General features: G+C 40.1%; 1 protein-coding gene across 1 annotated transcript in view; it reads right to left on the bottom strand.

Annotated features, from left to right (window-relative positions):
* Window positions 1-9,783: 9,783 nt before the first annotated feature.
* The window catches only part of STRIP2 (striatin interacting protein 2), a 48,568-nt gene continuing 38,716 nt past the window's right edge, over window positions 9,784-19,635 (bottom strand). The window contains exons 19-21 of the mRNA XM_021699362.1: window positions 14,232-14,336; window positions 13,176-13,380; window positions 9,784-10,034 (exon numbers count right to left, since the gene is read on the bottom strand). Of these exons, the coding sequence (XP_021555037.1) occupies window positions 9,784-10,034; window positions 13,176-13,380; window positions 14,232-14,336 (561 nt within the window). The remainder of the gene's footprint in view (window positions 10,035-13,175; window positions 13,381-14,231; window positions 14,337-19,635) is intronic.

Genomic DNA, 19,635 nt, shown 5'->3' with positions numbered 1-19,635 from the left:
GGGCGCCGGGCTCGCGGGCGCCGGTGGGGCCGCGCGCACAAACGCCGGGCGGCGCGCGCCGCGGGGGGCGGGGCCGCGCGGTGTTTACCTGTTGCCGGGACACCGGGGCCCGGCGCCCAGCCGTTGGGCCCGGCGGGGCAGTCCGTCCGCGGTCCCCCGCCGGCCTCGCCGCGCTGGCTGGGCCAGCTCACCTCGCGCGACGGCGACGACGGCCGCGAGTGCCCGGAAGCCCAGGCTCGCGCTGGGGGGCGGGACCGGGCGGTGCTCGGGCGGGTGTGGTACGTGGGCTTGGAGGGGGCCGGTTCCGCCGTAGGAGCCCGGCCACTCACTGGCTGAGCTTGGAGAGGTCGTCGAAGACTCCGGGACCTTTTTTTGGGAAATGACATACAGCCTTTGAGAGTTGAAGTGGGGGAAAAAAAAAATCCCGGGAAAATGTTCATAAAGAGCCGGGTACAGGCCCCAAGAGAGTAAAGGCCTGAAAAAAGGTTGTTAGGCCCCGAACGGGAGTAAGGAAGGCTACACAGCAGGTGCAGTTCCGTTTCCAGCTTTGGGAGTTCATCCCGATAGATGTTTACTTGTGTTCTCCAGGGTGAGCAACCTTTTTTAGACTCGTTTTTGTATGCCTCGGCGGTAGTGAGAGACGTTAGTGGACTAATGGCCATGATTCAGTAGAAGTATCCCGTTCATTCTAGCAAGCCTGGCCACTTCTTCGTTCTCATGGATGTCTGAGCCTAAGTCAGTGTTGCTCTCCTCTTCCCCTCCTCCTCCTCTAAGTCTCCCCACTTGCTTCTGATCTGTGCATTACATCCGGACGTCACTTAGTCATCTCATGTCTGTCTGCCTCCTGCTGCATTCCAAGTGCTGGCTGATCTCCAAGTCCCGTCTTCAGTTCTCTGCTGTTGTTGCCTCAGTGTCTCCTCACCTGCCGGCTCATCTGATAATGTCAGTGACTACCTCTCTTGGGATGACACAGCCCCCAGCAGAAAGAATGGCCTCCATTTGAGCTCCAGTCTTCAGGCTGCACTATTCTCTGGACAGAGGGCATCTCTCCCTCTGTGAGCTGCTGAGTTTCCATTGTCAGTGGCAACACTGCTCTCCCAGTCTCTTGCCCTCCGTCATCTCTAACTCCTCTCTCCAATGCTGAGTCCAAGGCCTGAGCATCCCTTGTAGATTCCTTTATGGAACCTCCCCTTGACGTTGTCATCATTCTAAACTAGACCTTCATTTCATATTGCAGATATTAGTTAACACTGAAGGAGCGCTGATGTCAAGCCCCTTGTTGAGCACTTCACACACATCATGGCATCATTACTTCCCTACAACTAGTGTGGTAGTTTCCATTATGTTCTCCAGTTTGCTGGAGGCCAGAGAGAGTAAGTAACTTGCCCAAGTTCACACAAGCAGAGTCAAAGCCAGCTCTGTCCGTCTGTCCAGCTGGTGCTGTTAAACACTAAAATCATTCAGGAAGACACCCTGGGCGTGAGGCCAGAAGATGTGGGTTCAAAACTTGGCCTTACTACTTATTAGTCATGCAATTTTGGGCAATTCTCTGAGCTTCACTTTCTTGCTTTGGGTTACTGTGAAGGTGATGACAATGTCAAGGGGAGGCTCCATAAAGGAATTTATGATGGAATGCAGGTGAAAATGCTTTGTGAATTCAAAGTATCTCCAGTAAGCCTTGCTTTCAAGGATATAAATTTGTGGATTAGGGAAAATGGAATGGGGAGAGGCTGGCAAAAATGTACAAACTTCCAGTTATAAGATGAATGAGGTCTAATGTATAACATGATGACTATAGTTAATAATACTGTATTGTATAGTTGAAAATTGCTAAGAGTGGAACTTAAGTGTTCTCATATATAAAATTGAGGTGATGAATGTGTTAATTGTGGTAATTCTTTCACAATGTATATGCGTGTCAAGTCATCACGTGTACACTTTAAATATATTACAGTTTTGTCAGTTATACCCCCAATAAAGCTGAAAAAAAAAAAAGCTATAAAGCACAAGAAAGCATGCTTTGTCAGTAGACAGGCAGGACATAAAGTGGTCTAGTGACAATCAGAACAATTTCAATGGCAGCACCATTTTCCGTTGATCAAGTGGATCTTCAGCCTTTGCACTAGAGAAAGGCTTCGCACTGACCTGCAGGGAAAGGAGGAGGGCTGCTGAGGTGTGGGGCTGACAGACAGACTTTGTTATATAACACAGTGCAGGTTGCTGTTAGGAAAAAAAAGTCATTGATAACACAGGCATTTTTTCTTAACTACCAGTCCACTTAAGAATCATTTAATGTTTAAGACTTAAGAATCTTATGTTTATTCTGTAAGAACTGAACAAATTTTCCTGTGTAAACTGGAAGATGAGTTAAATTTAGATAACTATTCAAATTCACATTAGAATAGCACTGGTGGGGGACCTGGATGGCTCAGTCGGAAGAGCATGTGACTTGATCTTGGGGTTGTGAGTTCGAGCCCCACGTTGGGTGTAGAGATTACTTAAAAAAAAAAAAAAAACTTGCAAAAGAAAAGAATAGTACTACTTAATTTTATCTGTTTATGAATATACATCCTTATGTCTCCTTTATAAATAGTAATACAAACTGTGCTGTTCTTCAAAAAAAATAACATTGCCAGAATTGAAGCATGCATTCTTAGAACATCCAAACTTAGAATATTCTATCATTATCTTTCTTAGAAGTTGCATTTAAAAACTCTGATTTCCTCCTTTCTACTCTGGTCCCTCCCTCTCTTCCTTTCTTTTTAGTTCATTAAGTTCAACAGTATAGCACTGCACTCACTTCATCCTTTATAGCTCTAATATTGTAGAGGAAGTTACAGAAAAATAAAATGTTCTTTGTAGGTAATTTCCTCTGGCCAGCCACTAGGGTCCCGGTAGTGAGAACCTTGGGGTGCAGTAAAGACCAGCTGGAGCGGACAGGAGACAAAATTATCTAGAGTAAGGGTCGGCAAACTCAGTAACTTAAGGCTTTTCAGGCCTTATGTCCTCTTTTGCAACGACTCTGCTGATGTAGAATGAAAGCATGTATAGACAACATGTAAACGAGTGAGCATGGCTGTGTTCCAATAAAACTATCATGGAAACTGAATTAGAATTTTATAGAATTTTCATGTGTCATAAAATCTTTTTCTTTCATGGATTTTTTTCCCCCAGCCACTTAAGAATGTAAAAACCATTCTTACTGAGCTCATGGGCTGTATGTATAAAACCTGCCAGTGGGCCAGATTTAGCCCCTGGGCTGTAGTTTGCTGATTCCTGGACTAGAGAATTAAAATGCTATTAATTATTCTTGCTGGGTATTCTTTGATAGGGAGGGGAATGACGTGGGAAATAATAGTAATCAGCGATTATTGAATGCTCGCGTTTAGCAAGCATTATTCTAAGCACTATATGAACATCGACTCATTTAATCCTTACAATTTTAGAAGGTAGGTAAGTAGTATTATCCCTATTTTACAGATGGGGAATCTGAGGCAGAGAGAGAGGAGAGAACTTGTCATTCTTCAGACAGCTAATAGATGCAGAGCCTGCATAGCATATCTCACCAAGTTGGGTTGAGCACCCTCAATCTGAGCCGTTATGCTCTATGGCCTTTCTGGGTAAACTTTCTCACATCTTACTGTGAAGACATATTTTCACAGGTGTCCACATGGAGGATCTTTGTCCTGCCAGCTCCATTAAGCATTTGAACAAAATGTTACAGAATGTTCAAACTAATGTTTCCATCTGGAGGCAAGGGGACAGATGGTATTGTCATATTTAGTAAGGAAGTCACTGTCACCAAAGGTGTTTGAGCAGAGATGGGATGACTTTTGTACTCTTGTAGTTCCTTAGAAAGACTTTGGTTATTTTCTATAAAATATGTAAAAGTAAAAATTTAAAGTCCTTGCTCTTTGAAATTTAAATCTGGCTAATTAGTAAAGGAGCAAACAGCCTAAAAACCTCCCCATAGCCCACTCAGGCACAATCTCATTACATTTACAGGATCTGGGAGTCTGAATGTCCAGAGCTTCTGTTAGGAAATTATATTTCAAATCGCTTTGGCCTATTGCTGTGAGAACTGAGTAAATCTCCCTTGACCTCATCCCCACCACCACACACACATATACATGCATGTGTGGGCGTACACACACCATTCTTCCCACTTATACCCTTTCTTCTTAACTGAAACATACTTTAAAGCAGTGTTAGAGAAGAATGATTTGATTATTAAATATATTTATTCAAGAAAATATTAATATGGAAAGATAGGTCTCCGGGATAAATATGATACAAGCAAGTATATATGTTGTGCTCCCATGTATGAAAAAAATACTGGGGGCGCCTGGGTGGCTCAGTCGTTAAGCGTCTGCCTTCGGCTCAGGTCATGATCCCCGGGTCCTGGGATCCAGCCCCGCATCGGGCTCCCTGCTCGGCGGGGAGTCTGCTTCTCCCTCTCCCACTTCCCCCTGCTTGTGCTCCCTCTCTCGCTGTGTCTCTGTCAAATAAATATTTAAAATCTTAAAAAAAACAAAAACCAAAAATACCAATACCTAAATGTATTCTTCAATTTTACATCTGCTTCCTTATGTCGAATCCTCTACCTAAGCCTGAAACTTTCTTTACTTGAATCTTCTTTGACTACATCAATAGCTGCAAGCATCTTTCAAAGTAACTTCCTTCAGGACTTGCCTTACACCTCTAATAATGATAGAATAGTAAATTAATCAATTTTGCTACTACATGTCTGATGATTGTTAGTGGGTGTAGTGGGTTGAATGGTGGCTTCCCAAAAGATATGTCCATGTCCTTATCCTCAAAAACTGTGAATACTACCTTAATAGCAAAAGAGTGACTACTACCTTATATGGCAAAGATGTAATGAAGACTCTTGAGGAAAGCTTACCTGGGATTATCCTGACGGGTCTTCAAATCAATCAGAGGTACCCTTAGAAGAGAGAAGCAGAGGGACTTTTGAGAGAGAAGAGGAGGAAGCAATGTGACCACGGAGGCAGAAGTTGGAGTGACATGAAGCCAGAAGCTGCCAGAAGCTAGAAGAGGCAAGGAAATGATTAGAGACTTTGGAGGGAGTGAGTCCTGCTGACACCTTGATTTCAGACTTCTGGCCCCTCTAACTGTGAGAGAATACATTTTTCTTGTTTTAAGCCACCCAGTTTCTGGTAACTTGTTACAGCAGCCCTGGGAAATGAATACAGTGGGGAAGAAAGTACAATTCATAGTTAATGTCAGTTGTTTGGATTCCATAAATGTATTCATGTTTCTTCTGGCTCAAATAATACCATAAGTTGATTGTATTGAGGTAGTTAATTCTTTTGTAGACATTTCAGTTATTACTACTGAATCTATGACATAGTGAGATTACTGTCAGTGAAAAGATTAGAGGCTAGATAAACACATAGCCGATACTAATTAAAGGAATTCTTGCGTTGGATGGAGATTGTCTTAGATGATCTGATCCCTTCAACTCAAGAATACATTTCCGTGAAAAATCTTCCAAATATTGAGGTTTAACATTTTAAGGCTAACATTAGAATAGCCAAACATTTAGAAAATGCATTCACCTGGAAAAGGTGTTTGAAAGTATAAGGTACTCAGGACTTACCTTCTATAAACTTTCCATACCAGGACTTAAGGAATACCAGAGGCCACTGAAAATTCATTAGTGGAAAAAATGAGTAAAATAACTCATGTGCTTTCCCAAAAACCACCAGTTAGGACTTACCCATGCCAACATTTCCAAAAGTATTTGCATGTTGCTGTACAAAATGCTCTGCCAATACAGACAGTGCTTTGATCTCTCCCTTTGTTCTGCCCTATTTTAGAGGTTACACAGTTCCTTATATTGTTAAACTGCCACCATATAAATGGCTCATTGTTGAGTGGTGGGGTTATACGGGAGGCAATTTTCACTATCACTATATTCTCTCTCTCTTTTTTTTTTGGTTAAGAGAAAATGAGAAAGCAGGAGGCCCAGAGGCAGACAAAAGTTTTATTTAATGTATAGAGAATAAAATCATGCTGGAGACCTTTTTACTCTAAAATATATTTTATGTATGTATTTGATGTCTCTCATGTTGAAAAGCAACATTTAAAATATCCATTAAAATATGTATTAGTATTGAATACATGTAAGAATAGCAGTAGCTGCTCTAAAACCTACTGGTGTTTCACAAAAGTTGTTTATAAATTCCATAATATTTTGTAAGACATTTTTATTACAGAAAACATTTTATCATACCACTACAGAAAAGTCTGGCCGGGAATTAGAGTATACGTAGAGCAGATGTTAATTGACCATGCCCAGTATTTCTGAGATAGTGGCAGTCCTTTCTTTGCCTCTGCGAATTACCCTAAACATACTTAGAACCTTCGCAGAGCGCCAAAGAGTTCCCAAGTTCATACTTGACCTAGCCTGGATATTAAGGTGGTTATTTAGCTCATCAATAATAGCATCGATGAGATCAAGGTCACAAGTCTGATGGTTGTATGAACCAGTGTCATTTTTGTTCCAGAACTACAGCTGCATTTTTAGTCTCAGCTAGTTTTATTGCAAATATAGGTCATCTCAAGAAGGCCTAGAGGAAAGACTTCAAACTCATCACAACTACTTGTGGGAGAAAAAGAGACCATCAAAACACTCATTCGTTTATAGAATTGTCTTTATAGAACCAAGATTATTGTTAGATGAAGAGCTGGGGGTACGATGGACACAAAAGTCAAGAAAGTCACAACTGAAAATAGCAGCATAAAGCACTGAAAAATGGGTGGTTTCAAATGCAAACTGGAAAGCTGTGGAAATTCTCAAGAATCTCTAAGAAAGCCCTACCACCAATCTCAAAAGCTCACTGAGAAGCTGCTGGGACTCACTGTCTACCCATATGCCTGGTGGCAACTGCCTTCCGTAGGTAGAATGTACTTCTCTGGCCCAGTGTTAGGCTTGCCCCATGTGAATGGCTTTTTGCCAATGGAGTATGAGCAATTTGACTTATGCCACAGCCAAGCAGGAGCTTTAAGCCCCCTCCAGGTGCTTGCATGGTATGGTTTGGTGCTTGCTTCTGCCCTTTACCATGAGAATAGTATTATGTCCCAGGCAGGAGCTAGTCCATCAGCCTCATGCCAGAATAAGATGATGTGTGGAGCAGAGCTAAATCTAGCAAGTTAACCTGAGTGGAGCAGAGCTGCACCTGATCCCCAGACCCAGAAACAAGAAATAAAGGTTTGTCATAAGCCATTGAGATTTTGCAGTTGTGTTTATATTAGTCTACCCCCAGGGAATACTACACAATATTTTATATGTTCATCTTCTTTATGTATTATTCCTTTCTATATCTGTCTTTAAGATACTTTTATGTTGAATTAAAGACCAAATTTCTAACTCCAGTTCAATTTCTTTTTATTAAAGTGCTTTCAGTAGATAAACAGTGTTATCAACAACACAAACTTCACTGAAGTATTCACAAATAAAAATCCTTTATAAATCACTCAAATAATGTCCTTCTAAGTAGTAACAGTAATCACCATTGGAGGTTGGTTAATCTGAATTTATTCCTAACCACACACATGGGTTCTCAAATTGGAAGATTCAAATCAGTTACTTTAACATATGGGGCTGGCTGTCAATACCTGAATGCTATCCCAGCAAGTCAGCAAAAAAAGGCTGTGATTTGAAACTAATCACTTTTCTTGGTATCTCAGTTTCTCCATCTGCACTGAGAATTAATCTTCCCTTAAGAGAAGACTTGTAAAAAAGTATGAAATGTTAAAGCTTAGCATACTTCTATGCCTCAGAAAGCATTCATGTGCATATTTTTAAAAGGGCAACTTATTTGTTCTTGACACAAATTAAATACTACATGGCTTTAAGAGAAATAGATTGATGACTGCTCTTTCCTTGAAAATTGTCTTTTCAGTTAAACCACATTAAAATAGATTAATAGGGTTCATAGATATGCTCAGTGAATTACTTTGATTGCAGCGAGGACAGCTGTCCTACTCAGGTAAAATTTACAAATTATTTTAAGAAGTGTCATCCATTACATACTTATATTCTTCATTACCTTTCCATAAAAACAGAAGTCCTGCTACCTTAAAGCTCAAAAAGGTAAAATCCAAGCTTTAGTTCGAGTTCTGGTCTAGTTCCTTTGGATATCGTTAATAACTGTACCGTGACTTCCAAATGAACTGTGGTTGACAGAGTAAGCCATTTTTTACTAGACCTCCTGGCACAATTAAAGTGGCCTGGTGCTATCATAAAAAAGATTCAGTAGTGTCTATGCCAGGGGGGAGGGCACTTAAAATAAAAAAGCTTGAAAATATAGATGACATAATTGTGGGGACAGAGAAATAAAATGATCCTGATCAAATCAGAAGCTTTTCTAAAAACCTTGTTTCTGTTGAGAAGTATGTGATTTTTTTTTGAAAGATTTATTTATTTATTAGAGAGACAGAGTATGTATGGAGTAGGGGGAGGGACAGAGGAAGAGAGAGAGAGAATCTCAAGCAGACTCCCCAGTGAGCGCAGAGCCCAGCAGGATGTGGGGACGCAGATCCAGCTCATGACCCTGAGATCACGACCCAAGTCAAAATCAAGAGTCAGACGCTTAACTGACAAATAAGTGATTCTGCTGTAAAAGAAGTTTAAAGAGGTTGATACATCAACCCCTGTATTTTCAAAGAAGTGTGCAATACTTTTAGGTAGGAACAGTATATTGCTAAATCTCCATACGACACTTTGAAAGTACTTGCAGTAAAAAGGGAAAAAAAATCATTGATCAACATAGAAAAATGGTAAGCTGTGATGCTCTTGCTATTCTATTCAATTAAAAAATAAATCGATCATGAGCACAAATGGACATAGCCATCTCAATAAATAAAACCTCCTGTAGTTACTTGTCATTTAAAAAATGAATTGGATGAAAAGGATAATTTTTTACAGTGTACTCAGTCATTTGAAGACTGAAGTAGCTTCAGAAAAACATGAAGCATCCTTAGAGGAGGCCTATTTCAGACTGGCTGTGGCAGAGCCCTGCAAGCCCTGTACACAATACACAGAGAAATAATTCTCAGACTGAACATAGATCTCTTCAGGAGTAGAGAAGAAAACACTTTACACAATATACCTTACGATAACATATGCAGTATTTAGGTAATGGTAAAATCATCATCCTTTACAAAGAAGGTGCAGGTGCTCTAAAATCATCTTTGAGCTAATAATTTTAGAAAGAGGTGTCAAAATTTTTAATTTAAAATACAGACTTAATTTCAAAGATGGCTTTGCCAAACCTCTTTTAAGTCCTAGGAATCCAGGGTAAGCAAGAAGGAAATGTTCTCCCTATTTTATGACTTGTCTCTCCCATTACCTATGATGAATGTCATGGGTCAAATGCCATAATAAACTTATTCTCACTCTTGGGGTCAGCAAAGGCTAGCCTGGTTCTGGGCAAGACTAAAGCAGGGAGCAGTCCCACAAAAGAGCCTGTCCAGGACTGATCCAGTAGATTTTCAAGGCCAACTGGGCACCCAACTGACCCCAGTGCAAGCTGACCAATTTGTTGTGACTCAGGATCCTAGCCCTGCACTATCACCAGGCCCAAAGCCCCCAGAATGGCCCTGCACTACACTGGACGTCCTTGGGCTTGGCCAGCTTTCCCCTGGACAAGCACTCCCAGACCTGGAAACAAAGGCTGAATGGGCAGGGGAGGCAGAGCACCATTTATTGGAGCCAAACCCCATCTATCAGATGTTTTGTTGTTAAGAGCTCAGTCAGTGATTCTGGAGCAGCTCCTCCCAACAGATGGGCTGTGAAAACACCTCTCTCTCCAGCCAGAGCTCATATGAATAGTGGAAATCCTCAGGCAGATCCAACCTCTGCCCCAGCACACTCTGCAAGCAGTTATCCACGGGTGAAAATTCAGAGTCCTGGGGTTTGTCATACCGGCGGCTGTTAAAAGCCTCAATGTTGGCCCTCAAGGTGCATTCTTCTGCTTGGAAGTCCCATGGCCTGGCATCGATGTCTGTGTTGGGAAGAGAGGAAGAAGAACATGTATACAACTCAGGACTCTGCTCCTCTTACCACAGACTATGGTCTATGGGATAAGAACAATGAAACTGCTCAGAATTTCCTTTTTGTGGAGGGCAATGTACAAAGTAAGTGTATAATATGCTGTCACTTCAGTTTAAAAAATACACTTGTATATGCAGAGACTATCTTTGGAAAGGTAGTCTAGAAACTGCTAACAGTGATTACTACTGAGAAGGAAATAAGGCCCCTGAGGGAGGTGGACTTCTTTTTTTTTTACTGTACTTCCTTTTCATTATTTCACTTTCTTACTAGTTATATGTTATTATGTTTTTCAAAATGGCAACTCAATTCCTTTTATTGAGCTTTCCTAGGGTAGGGGAGTTACCCATTTGAATGGAATCACGAGCTCTCAAGGAATGGAAAGAGGCAAGAAGAGGTACAACAAGGAGAATCAGAATGGACCAATTACTGAAGACTTTACTGATTCCCTGTGACCTCTCTCAGCATATGATAAATGTATGTGTCAGTGTATGTTAAAATTATGAGGTGAAAGCTTCCATGAAGGTAAAAACAGAAAACAGATAATCTGCTTTCTTCTATTTATCCTACTCAGACACTTATTTCAGGGCTAGAGATACAGCTTTCCCAGATTTCTTATGTCCCACACTCAATGGTTTATCTTTTTTTTTTTTTGATGATTTTATTTTGGGGGCACCTGAGTGGCTCAGTTGGCTAAGCACCTGTCTTCAACTCAGGTCCTGGGATCGAGCCCTGCGTCATTGGGCTCCCTGCTCAGCGGGGAGCCTGCTTCTCCCTCTCCCTCTGTCTGTTGCTCCCCCTGCTTGTGAGCTCTCTCTGTCAAATAAAATCTTAAAAAAAATACAGATTTTATTTTTTTAAGTAATCTCTACATCCAATATGGGGCTTGAACTCATGACCCCAGGATCAAGGGTCACATGCCCTACTGACTGAGTCAGCCAGGTGCCCCTTAATGGTTTATCTTAAGGAAGTGTAGATTGGGTTTGGGTTCATGATGGCAGCGACAAGTTATGCCATTTGCAGGATAAAACATCTGCATGTTTTAAAAATCTATAAGAATTTAAATAGTTAATTGGCTTTATGTCTCATAGAAGTTGCATCCTGGCTTGTTATCTGCCAATCATATATTTCCTTTACTTTTGTGGGTTCTTTACCTCAGCATTGTCTAAAATTTAGGCAGGTTACAAACCTCAGCAAAGACAAGTCTTTAGTTATCTTTACCAAAAACTCTTAAATACAATTATGCAAATAATGGTCAAATCCCACTACAGCAAATGTCAGTACAATGGAAAAGCTCTCCAGAATAAATTCTTCCAAACTTGGTTAATCTATCATATTTTGGTGGTCAACCAGATATTATAATGTCTCCTAATGTGAGACAATATGCAGTTCCCAATGGTACCTCAAATGTATTATAGCTGAAAATGTTTAAACTGAATCCATCAAACCTCCGGATCTAACTTTCAGTTTACTAGTAATACCAGAGATAGAGAGATAAGGTAAATGATGCCATTTCTAAATCCAGAAGGTGGATATTCAGCAGGACAACTGGCCTAGTTTTTCAATTTGTCAGCATTATGGAAAAAAAGTGAAAACAAAACACTGCTAGGTTTAACAAATTAAAGGATAGAACAACCAGATGAAATTTGTGGCCCTGGGTTGGATTATGACTTGAAAAAAATAGCTTTAAAGAACATTTTGGGGGGTGCCTGGCTGGCTCAGTCAGAAGAGTGTGTGACTCTTGATCATGGGGTCATGAAACTGAACCCCACACTGGGTGTGGAGATTACTTAAATAAATAAAACTTACAAAAAGAGAACATTTTGGGACAACTGGGGAATTCTGAATATGGACTTACTAGGTAAAATGAAAACATACTGATATGGAAAGATGTAGATAATGTTAACTGAAAAAAGATAATGAAATAGTATGTATAATTTGCTATCATTTAAGTAAAATGTGCATATATGCAAAGAAAAAGGTCTGGAAAAATATACAATAAGATGTTAACAGTGGCAATCTGCCAGTGGTACAAATAAGGCATAAATATGGTGATACAATAAAAAGTTTTCTGACTTGTATTTTCTAACTGCCTTTTTTTTTTTTTAAGTTTATTTATTTAAGTAATCTCTACATTCAACTTGGGGCTCGAACTCACAACCCTGAGATCAAGAGTCATGTGCTCTTCCGACTGAGCCAGCAGGGAAAGCTGTTTGTTTGTTTTCCTTTTTCTAACTGCTTTTTAATAATAAAAGGTTATTTTAATTTTAGAAATCTCTTGGAGAAACCTGTCATTTAAAGGAATGTTTTCAAAAGGAGGTAGTTATCTCTTAATTTACTTGTTTTATAAAATGGAAATTTTTTAAAGCAAATTCTACCCCCAATGTGGGGCTCGGACTCACAACACTGAGATCACTAGTTGCATGTTTTATTGACTGAGCCAGCCAGCCAGGTGCCCCTATAAAATGGATTCTTTAAAAAGATTTATTTATTTATTTTAAAGAGAGCCCACACATGCATGTGCAAGTGGGGGGAGGGGCAGAGGAAGAGAATCTCAAGCAGATTCTCTGCTGAGAGTGGAGTCCCACATGGGGCTTGATCCCACGACCATGAGATCATGACCTGAGCCAAAACCAAGAGTTGGATGCTAAACCAACTGAGCCACCCTGAAATTGATTTTTATAGTTAATATAGGACTAGGGCCCATGCTAGAATTTGGGACAGTAACCCTAAAGTTTGTTACATCAGCACCTGACTATAATTACATATATATTTTCTCATCCAAACTATGTAACAATTCATACCAAAAGAGTAGAGATAAATGTTTATTTAGTTTTATTTTTTTAAAGATTTTATTTATTTTAGAGATAGCATGAGAGTGAGAGAAATCACGAGAGGTGGGGAGGGAGGGGCAAAGGGAGAGGGAGAAACAGACTCCCCACTGAGCATGGAGCCCGGCTCGATCCCAGGACCCTGAGATCAGGACCTGAGCGAAGGCAGATGCTTAACCAACTGAGCCGCCCAGGCGCCCCTTATTTAGTTTTGTTTAAACCCTGGGCAACTCCTGGAGGTCAAGAGCTCTGAGAATACTCACCATTCCCATAAGCCCAGTCATCATTCATGCGGTGGCGTACTTTCTGATAGATGGCTGACATGGTTTTCATGTTACTTTTCCTCCACTGGCGCCCCAGGTACTTGGTCTGTATTTTTAGCAGCTTCAGAACATAAAGTTGCAGCATGGCCTGTTTGACCTTGAGGGCTCGCTTTAAGATTGGAGCTGATTTGAATACCACCAGCATCTACCCATTTAAAGAGGGGTGAGAGTGAAGAAAGGCAGATAAGGATCTAAAGTTTCTTGGAACTTCCAACTCACAAACAAATTAAGCCAAACCTGACTGGTCTCAATGCCCTGGGGGAGCTTTTGGGAATCTATGGTTCAGGTTCTATTTATATTTAGATGTCACAATTATATGTCACAATTCAAAGTTTCTAATATTCAAAGTATGTGATATAAAGAGCAAAATAATTATGTCAAACACACATCCCATTTCTACTGTTATCAGTTTCTTATGTATCTTCTGGGTACATAATTCTATATACACATATATTATTTTTATTAACAAAAACCACAGCCAACTACATATCCTGGCACATTGTTCCATACCTTGCTTTTTATTTAACAATATATCTTAAAAATTATTCCGTATCAATATAGAACTGCCTCATTCCTTTTTTTCCCTGCCTCATTCTTTTTAATGGTTGTATAATATTCTATTATAAGGATGTACCAAAATTATTTAACCAGTTGGTCCTGTATTAATAGGCTTTAGATCGTTTCTAATCGTTCATGATTCATGCTGCAATGAATAATCTTAGACTTGCATCATTTGGGATGTGTGTTTGTAATCCAAACAACAATGCTAACTTTCTAACCAGAGCAGCCCTGTGGGAGGGTCCATATTCAGCTCCTTGTAAAGAAATGGACTGGTGAATAATGATCTCATATAGATTAAATACCCAGAATTAGGTGTTCACCTTATGTAGCATTCATTGTCTATCTATAGAGCTCACAAAGCAGGAAGTCCATAAATATTTAAGATTAAAAAAATTCGGTCAGATGGACACCTCTATGATCTGAAGCCCCACTCACCATGGTTCTGGAATGCTTCCATTTGGTCAGTTTATTGAGCAGCCTCAGAAGGTTAATGCAGGAAAAGAGGTTCCTCCAACAGAACTGGTTGTTGTCTCCAGCTTCCTGTAATAAGGCAGGCCCACCATTACCTCAATACCTATAAGGCTTTCATTCCCACAGAAGCCTGGAAGTCACCACTGGTCAGTTTAGGTGAGGCCTTCCTTATGAAATGCTACCTCCTCACCATTCTGCTCTTCACACACTAAGGTCTCAAAGCATGCAATATTCTTCATATGAAAACACACAGCTGCCAACCCTGGATGGCTGCACCTAGAGCAAGTACTGATTAGAAAGAGGATACATGAACATAGGAACTTGACTCAAGCAAGCCTTCTTGTGTAAGTTCCTGCTTTAGAATCAGAAAAGAGGTGATAGAATTTTACCCCCATATAGCTTGTACTTATATAAGCTGTGTTTGTAACTGCTAGGAGTTATTCTGGTAGATCCTTTCCCTTCCCTTCCCTTCCCTTCCCTTCCTTTCCTTCCTTCCTCCCTTAAGTAGGCTCTACACCCAACGTGGGGCTTGAACTCACGACCCTGAGATCCGGTCACATGCTCTGCTGATTGAGCCAGCCAGGTGCCCCTGTTCTGGTAGATTTCAAACTATGTGGGATGGATCTGATATTCATTATGATTGAATTTTTTAAATCATCCTCCACCCTCCTTTATCAAACCCTATTGCAGTAAACTGCCTAATTCTCCAGCGTGGAAGCAAAAATGGCAGATGGTAAATTCTAACCAGGTGTTTTTCTTGTATGTTTATTGATAGCTTGTGAGCACCCAACCAGAGATAACAGATGGATGTCAGTTTAGAAACAGGTATCTACTCACAGAAACATCTTTCAGGGACAAAAATAAGAGCCCTTCTGGACTTAGGGGCCTGTAAATATACTGAAGTCAGAAGCTATATAAATCAATGAGCATGCCTGGTGGCCAAATTAACATCTTGGAAATTCCTCATGCCTACAATTTGATAGGAGGATGTAAGAGTAGGAGACAATGTGTAGAAGTGAGCTGTTGTCTGAAGAATGGGAAATTACCCCCTCCTTTCCCAAATCAAATTAATCCAAAGCAAGCAAGACAGACCTACATCTAATGTGGAATGAACATCCAGGATTTTTGAGAGTATTAGGCTCTACTAAGAAATAAATAAGACTAAAGGTAAAAAAGTTTCAGGGAAACTTTTTAGAAATATTATTAGAAAAAATGTTCTCCTTTCTGTAGTAAATGTTCAATATTGTGTTTAGAACTAGTCCCCGGAGAACCATCTGTTTCCTTCTAAGAGAAATTTCCATGGGAGTTTCCACTCTAGTGCATCAGCTAGTCAGCTTGCCCAAAAGAGATAGGTTCTACAGATAGGTTCTACAGATGTTCCATCTTGTGTGGCTAACAGAGGAATGGACTTTTATTTTTTTTATTTTTTAATTTTTTAAAGATTTTATTTATTTATTTGAGAGAGAGAATGAGAGAGAGAGCACAAGAGGGAAGGGGATCAGAGGGAGAAGCAGACCCCCTGCTGAGCAGGGAGCCCGATGTGGGACTCGATCCTGGGACTCCAGGATCATGACCTGAGCTGAAGACAGTTGCTTAACCAACTGAGCCACCCAGGCGCCCAGAATGGACTTTTAAATGTTTATTTTTTTTAAAGAAGCAGGGGAAACAGAGAACATATGGGGGAGGCTATGTATATCTCCACTGTGAGCTTCCTTTATCCTGATTTTTAATATAATAGCAGCAGTGAGAGCCTTGCATTCCTTAGCACCTCAAAAAATAACATGGGAGGGATGTCTCCTGGCTCAGTCGGTAGAGCATGCGACTCTTGCTCTCAGGGTCTGAGTTCAAGCCGCGTGTTGGGTGTAGAGCTCACCTTAAAACAAAAAACAAAACAAAACAAAAAAATGGGAGTAGGGGTGTGGCTTGTAGAAGCAGCACTGGAGTAGACACTAGGAAACCTGGATTATGGCTTTGACCCTGGTTGTATGATGGTAGATAAGTCATTTCTCTGTTTCTTGTAAGAGGTTGAATTAGATAATCTTTAAGATCCTTTCACCTCTGATCATTTAATAGTACTGTGATTTATCTCAACTTTCTCCAATTGATTCAAAAGTGCAAAAGTGAAGTTTTAAGTGAATGTTAGATGATCGTGGTGGCTTTTTCCTCAAAGCTCAGTCTCAGGAGTCCTAGGAAAAACACCCTAGTTCCCTCCTGAAGATAGTCTCATGTGCCCAGGGCCTTGCTCTCTTTTTTTTTTTTCTGATAATGCTTCCCTACCAACTAAAACTAGCCCCACTTCCCACATCACCAGATGTTTCCTGAAGTGGGCACTGACAGAACACATGCTTGTCCATGGCTGTCTCAGGATAGCGGATCCCAGGCTTGTTGTCAGTTTGCAGCAACGTGCTCTACATGGAGCCCTGCTCAAGCCTTCTGCCTTCTTCCAACCCAACACATAATCATTTTCCAGCAGACCTTTAGGTCCATGGGGTGCCTTTTCAGATTTGCCAGACTTGAGGGGTTTTTTATTTGTTTATGTTCATTTAAGGCAAATTGCCTGCTTTCTCTTTTTTGGGGAGGGCAGGACTCAGCATATTGAGTAAAATGTAAACTTCTGTGGGGGGATATATCTTGTGAACAGCAGCATTTGGCCATATTCTCTTGTGTCTGATACTTTACACTATCCAAAGCAAGACCTTTACTCACTTTCTACCAGTGCAAGTTGAAAGAAGAAAACATTTGCCCACGTTCCACTTGCATACATAAACATTTGTTTACAAAAACAATCCCATTTACAACTGCACCAAAAATAATAAGATACCTATGAATAAACTTAACCAAAGAGATGAAAGACCTGTACTCTGAAAACTATAAAACAATGATGAAGAATTAAAGAGGACACAAAGAAAGGGAAAGGCATTCCATGCTCATGGATTGAAAGAATATTATTAAAATGTCTATATTACCCAAAGCAATCTATAAATTTAATGCAATCCGTATCAAAAAACCAACAGCATTTTTCACAGAACTAGAGCAAATAATATTAAAATTTACATGAAACCACAAAAGACCCTGAATAGTAAAGACATTTTGAAAAAGAAAGACAAAACTGGGGGTATCACAATTCCAGACTTCAAGTTCTATTACAAAACTGTAGTAAGCAAAACAATATGGTTCTAGCACAAAACAGACATATAGATCAATAGAACAGAAGAGAAAACCCATAAATAAATCCATAATTATATGGTCAATTAATCTTTGACAAAGGAGGAAAGAATATACATTGGGAAAAAGTCTCCTCAACAAATGGTGTTGGGAAAACTGGACAGCTACATGCAAAAGAATGAAACTGGACCACTTCTTTCACCATACACAAAAATAAACTCAAAATGGATAAAAGACCTACATGTGAGACCTGAAACCATAAAAATCCTAGAAGAGAGCACAGTCAATAATTTCTCTGACATCAGGCCATAGCAACATCTTTCTAGATATGTCTCCTGAGGCAAGGGAAATAAAAGCAAAAATAAATTATTGGGACTACATCAAAATAAAATCTTCTGCACAACAAAGGAAACAATCAAAACTAAAAGGCAACCTATGGAATGGGAGAAGATATTTGCAAATGACATATCCCACAAAGGGTTAGTATCTAAAATATATAAAGAACTGATACAACACCCAAAAAACAAATAATCCAATTAAAAAATGGGCAGAAGACATGAACAGACATTTCTCCAAAGAAGACATCCAGATGGCCAACAGACACATGAAAAGATGTTCGATGTCACTAATCACCAGGGAAATGCAAATCAAAACTACAATGAGATATTACCTCACACCAGTCAGAATGGCTAAAATAAAAAACACAGGAAATGACAAATATTGGTGAGTACTTGGAGAAAAAGGACCTCTCTTGCACTGTTGGTGGGAATGCAAACTGGTTCTTCAAAAAGTTAAAAATAGAACTACCCTATGATCCAGTAATTGCACTACTTGGCATTTACCCCCCAAAAATACAAAAACCCTAATTCAAAGGGATACATGCACCCCTATGTTTATTGCAGCATTATTTACAATAGCCAAGCTATGGAAGCAGCCCAAGTGTGCACTGATAGACGAATGGATAAAGAAGATGTATATATATACAACGGAATATTTTTTAGTCATAATAAAGAATAAAATCTTGCCTTTTGAAACAACATGGATGGAGTTAGAGAGTATAATGCTAAGTGAAATAAGTCAGTCAGAGAAAGAGAAATACCATATGATTTCACTCATGTGGAATTTAAGAAACAAAACAAATGAACAAAGAAAAAAAAAGACAAACCAAGAAACAGACTCTTAACTATAGAGAACAAACTGATGGTTACCAGAGGGGCGGTGGATGGGGGAAATAGACGATGGGGATTAAAGAGTACACTTATGGGTGCCTGGGTGGCTCAGTTGGTTAAGCGACTGCCTTCGGCTCAGGTCATGATCCTGGAATCCCAGGATTGAGTCCGGCATTGGGCTCCCTGCTCAGCAGGGAGTCTGCTTCTCCCTCTGACCCTCCCCCCTCTCATGTGTGCTCTCTGTCTCTCATTCTTTCTCTCTCAAATAAATAAAATCTTTTTTTAAAAAAAAAGAGTACACTTCTGATTAGCACTGAGTAATGTATAGAATTGCTGAATCACTATACTGTGTACCTGAAACGAATATAACATGGCATGTTAACTATACTGGAATTAAAATTAAAAACTTAAAAAAATTCTTTACACACACCTTGTGTCTAAATATTCAGTTCAGGGATCACATCCTACCCTTTCATAGCATCTCTAAGGTACCACAAGGGTTCTGTTCTCAAGATCCATCTTAGCCCAGCTGAGTGAGCCAAGCCAAATAAAAACGGAGGCTTATGCCAGTTATGTGGATAATAACTCAGATGACTGCTGAAAGAACAGAGTGTTTCTTCCTTTTGTACAGAGGAAATCAGATTGGTTAGAATCTGAGCACTAGAAGAGACTTAGCTTTTAGACTTGACTAAGTCTAGTCCAATTCTGTCATCCACAGAAGCAAAACCTAAGGCTCAGGGAAAGGAAGGGCTTGCTTCAGGTCACATAAGTGCCCCAACCAGGGCCTGAACCTCTATCTCCAGTAATTCACTGATTTCTAATACTGTTTTTATTTACTGTTCAACTTCTATTGCACTCTTGGAATCCTAACACAGAAGATGATTCTGAGAGAAAATTCGGTTTGATCCCCTGCTTTCTCAGCTTCTTCAAGACCTAACGGTAAAGAAGCTCTTTCTTATGTCCTATTACAATTGTTATTTCAAACAAGCAGAAGATAACAGTTTCCAGAAACAACAACAAAAATAGTGAGGGTT

This window comes from Neomonachus schauinslandi, chromosome 12, assembly GCF_002201575.2.
Source record: "Neomonachus schauinslandi chromosome 12, ASM220157v2, whole genome shotgun sequence".
Taxonomy (NCBI): domain Eukaryota; kingdom Metazoa; phylum Chordata; class Mammalia; order Carnivora; family Phocidae; genus Neomonachus; species Neomonachus schauinslandi.
The sequence above is the reverse complement of the archived record's forward strand: the minus strand, read 5'-3'. Positions and strand labels throughout refer to the sequence as shown.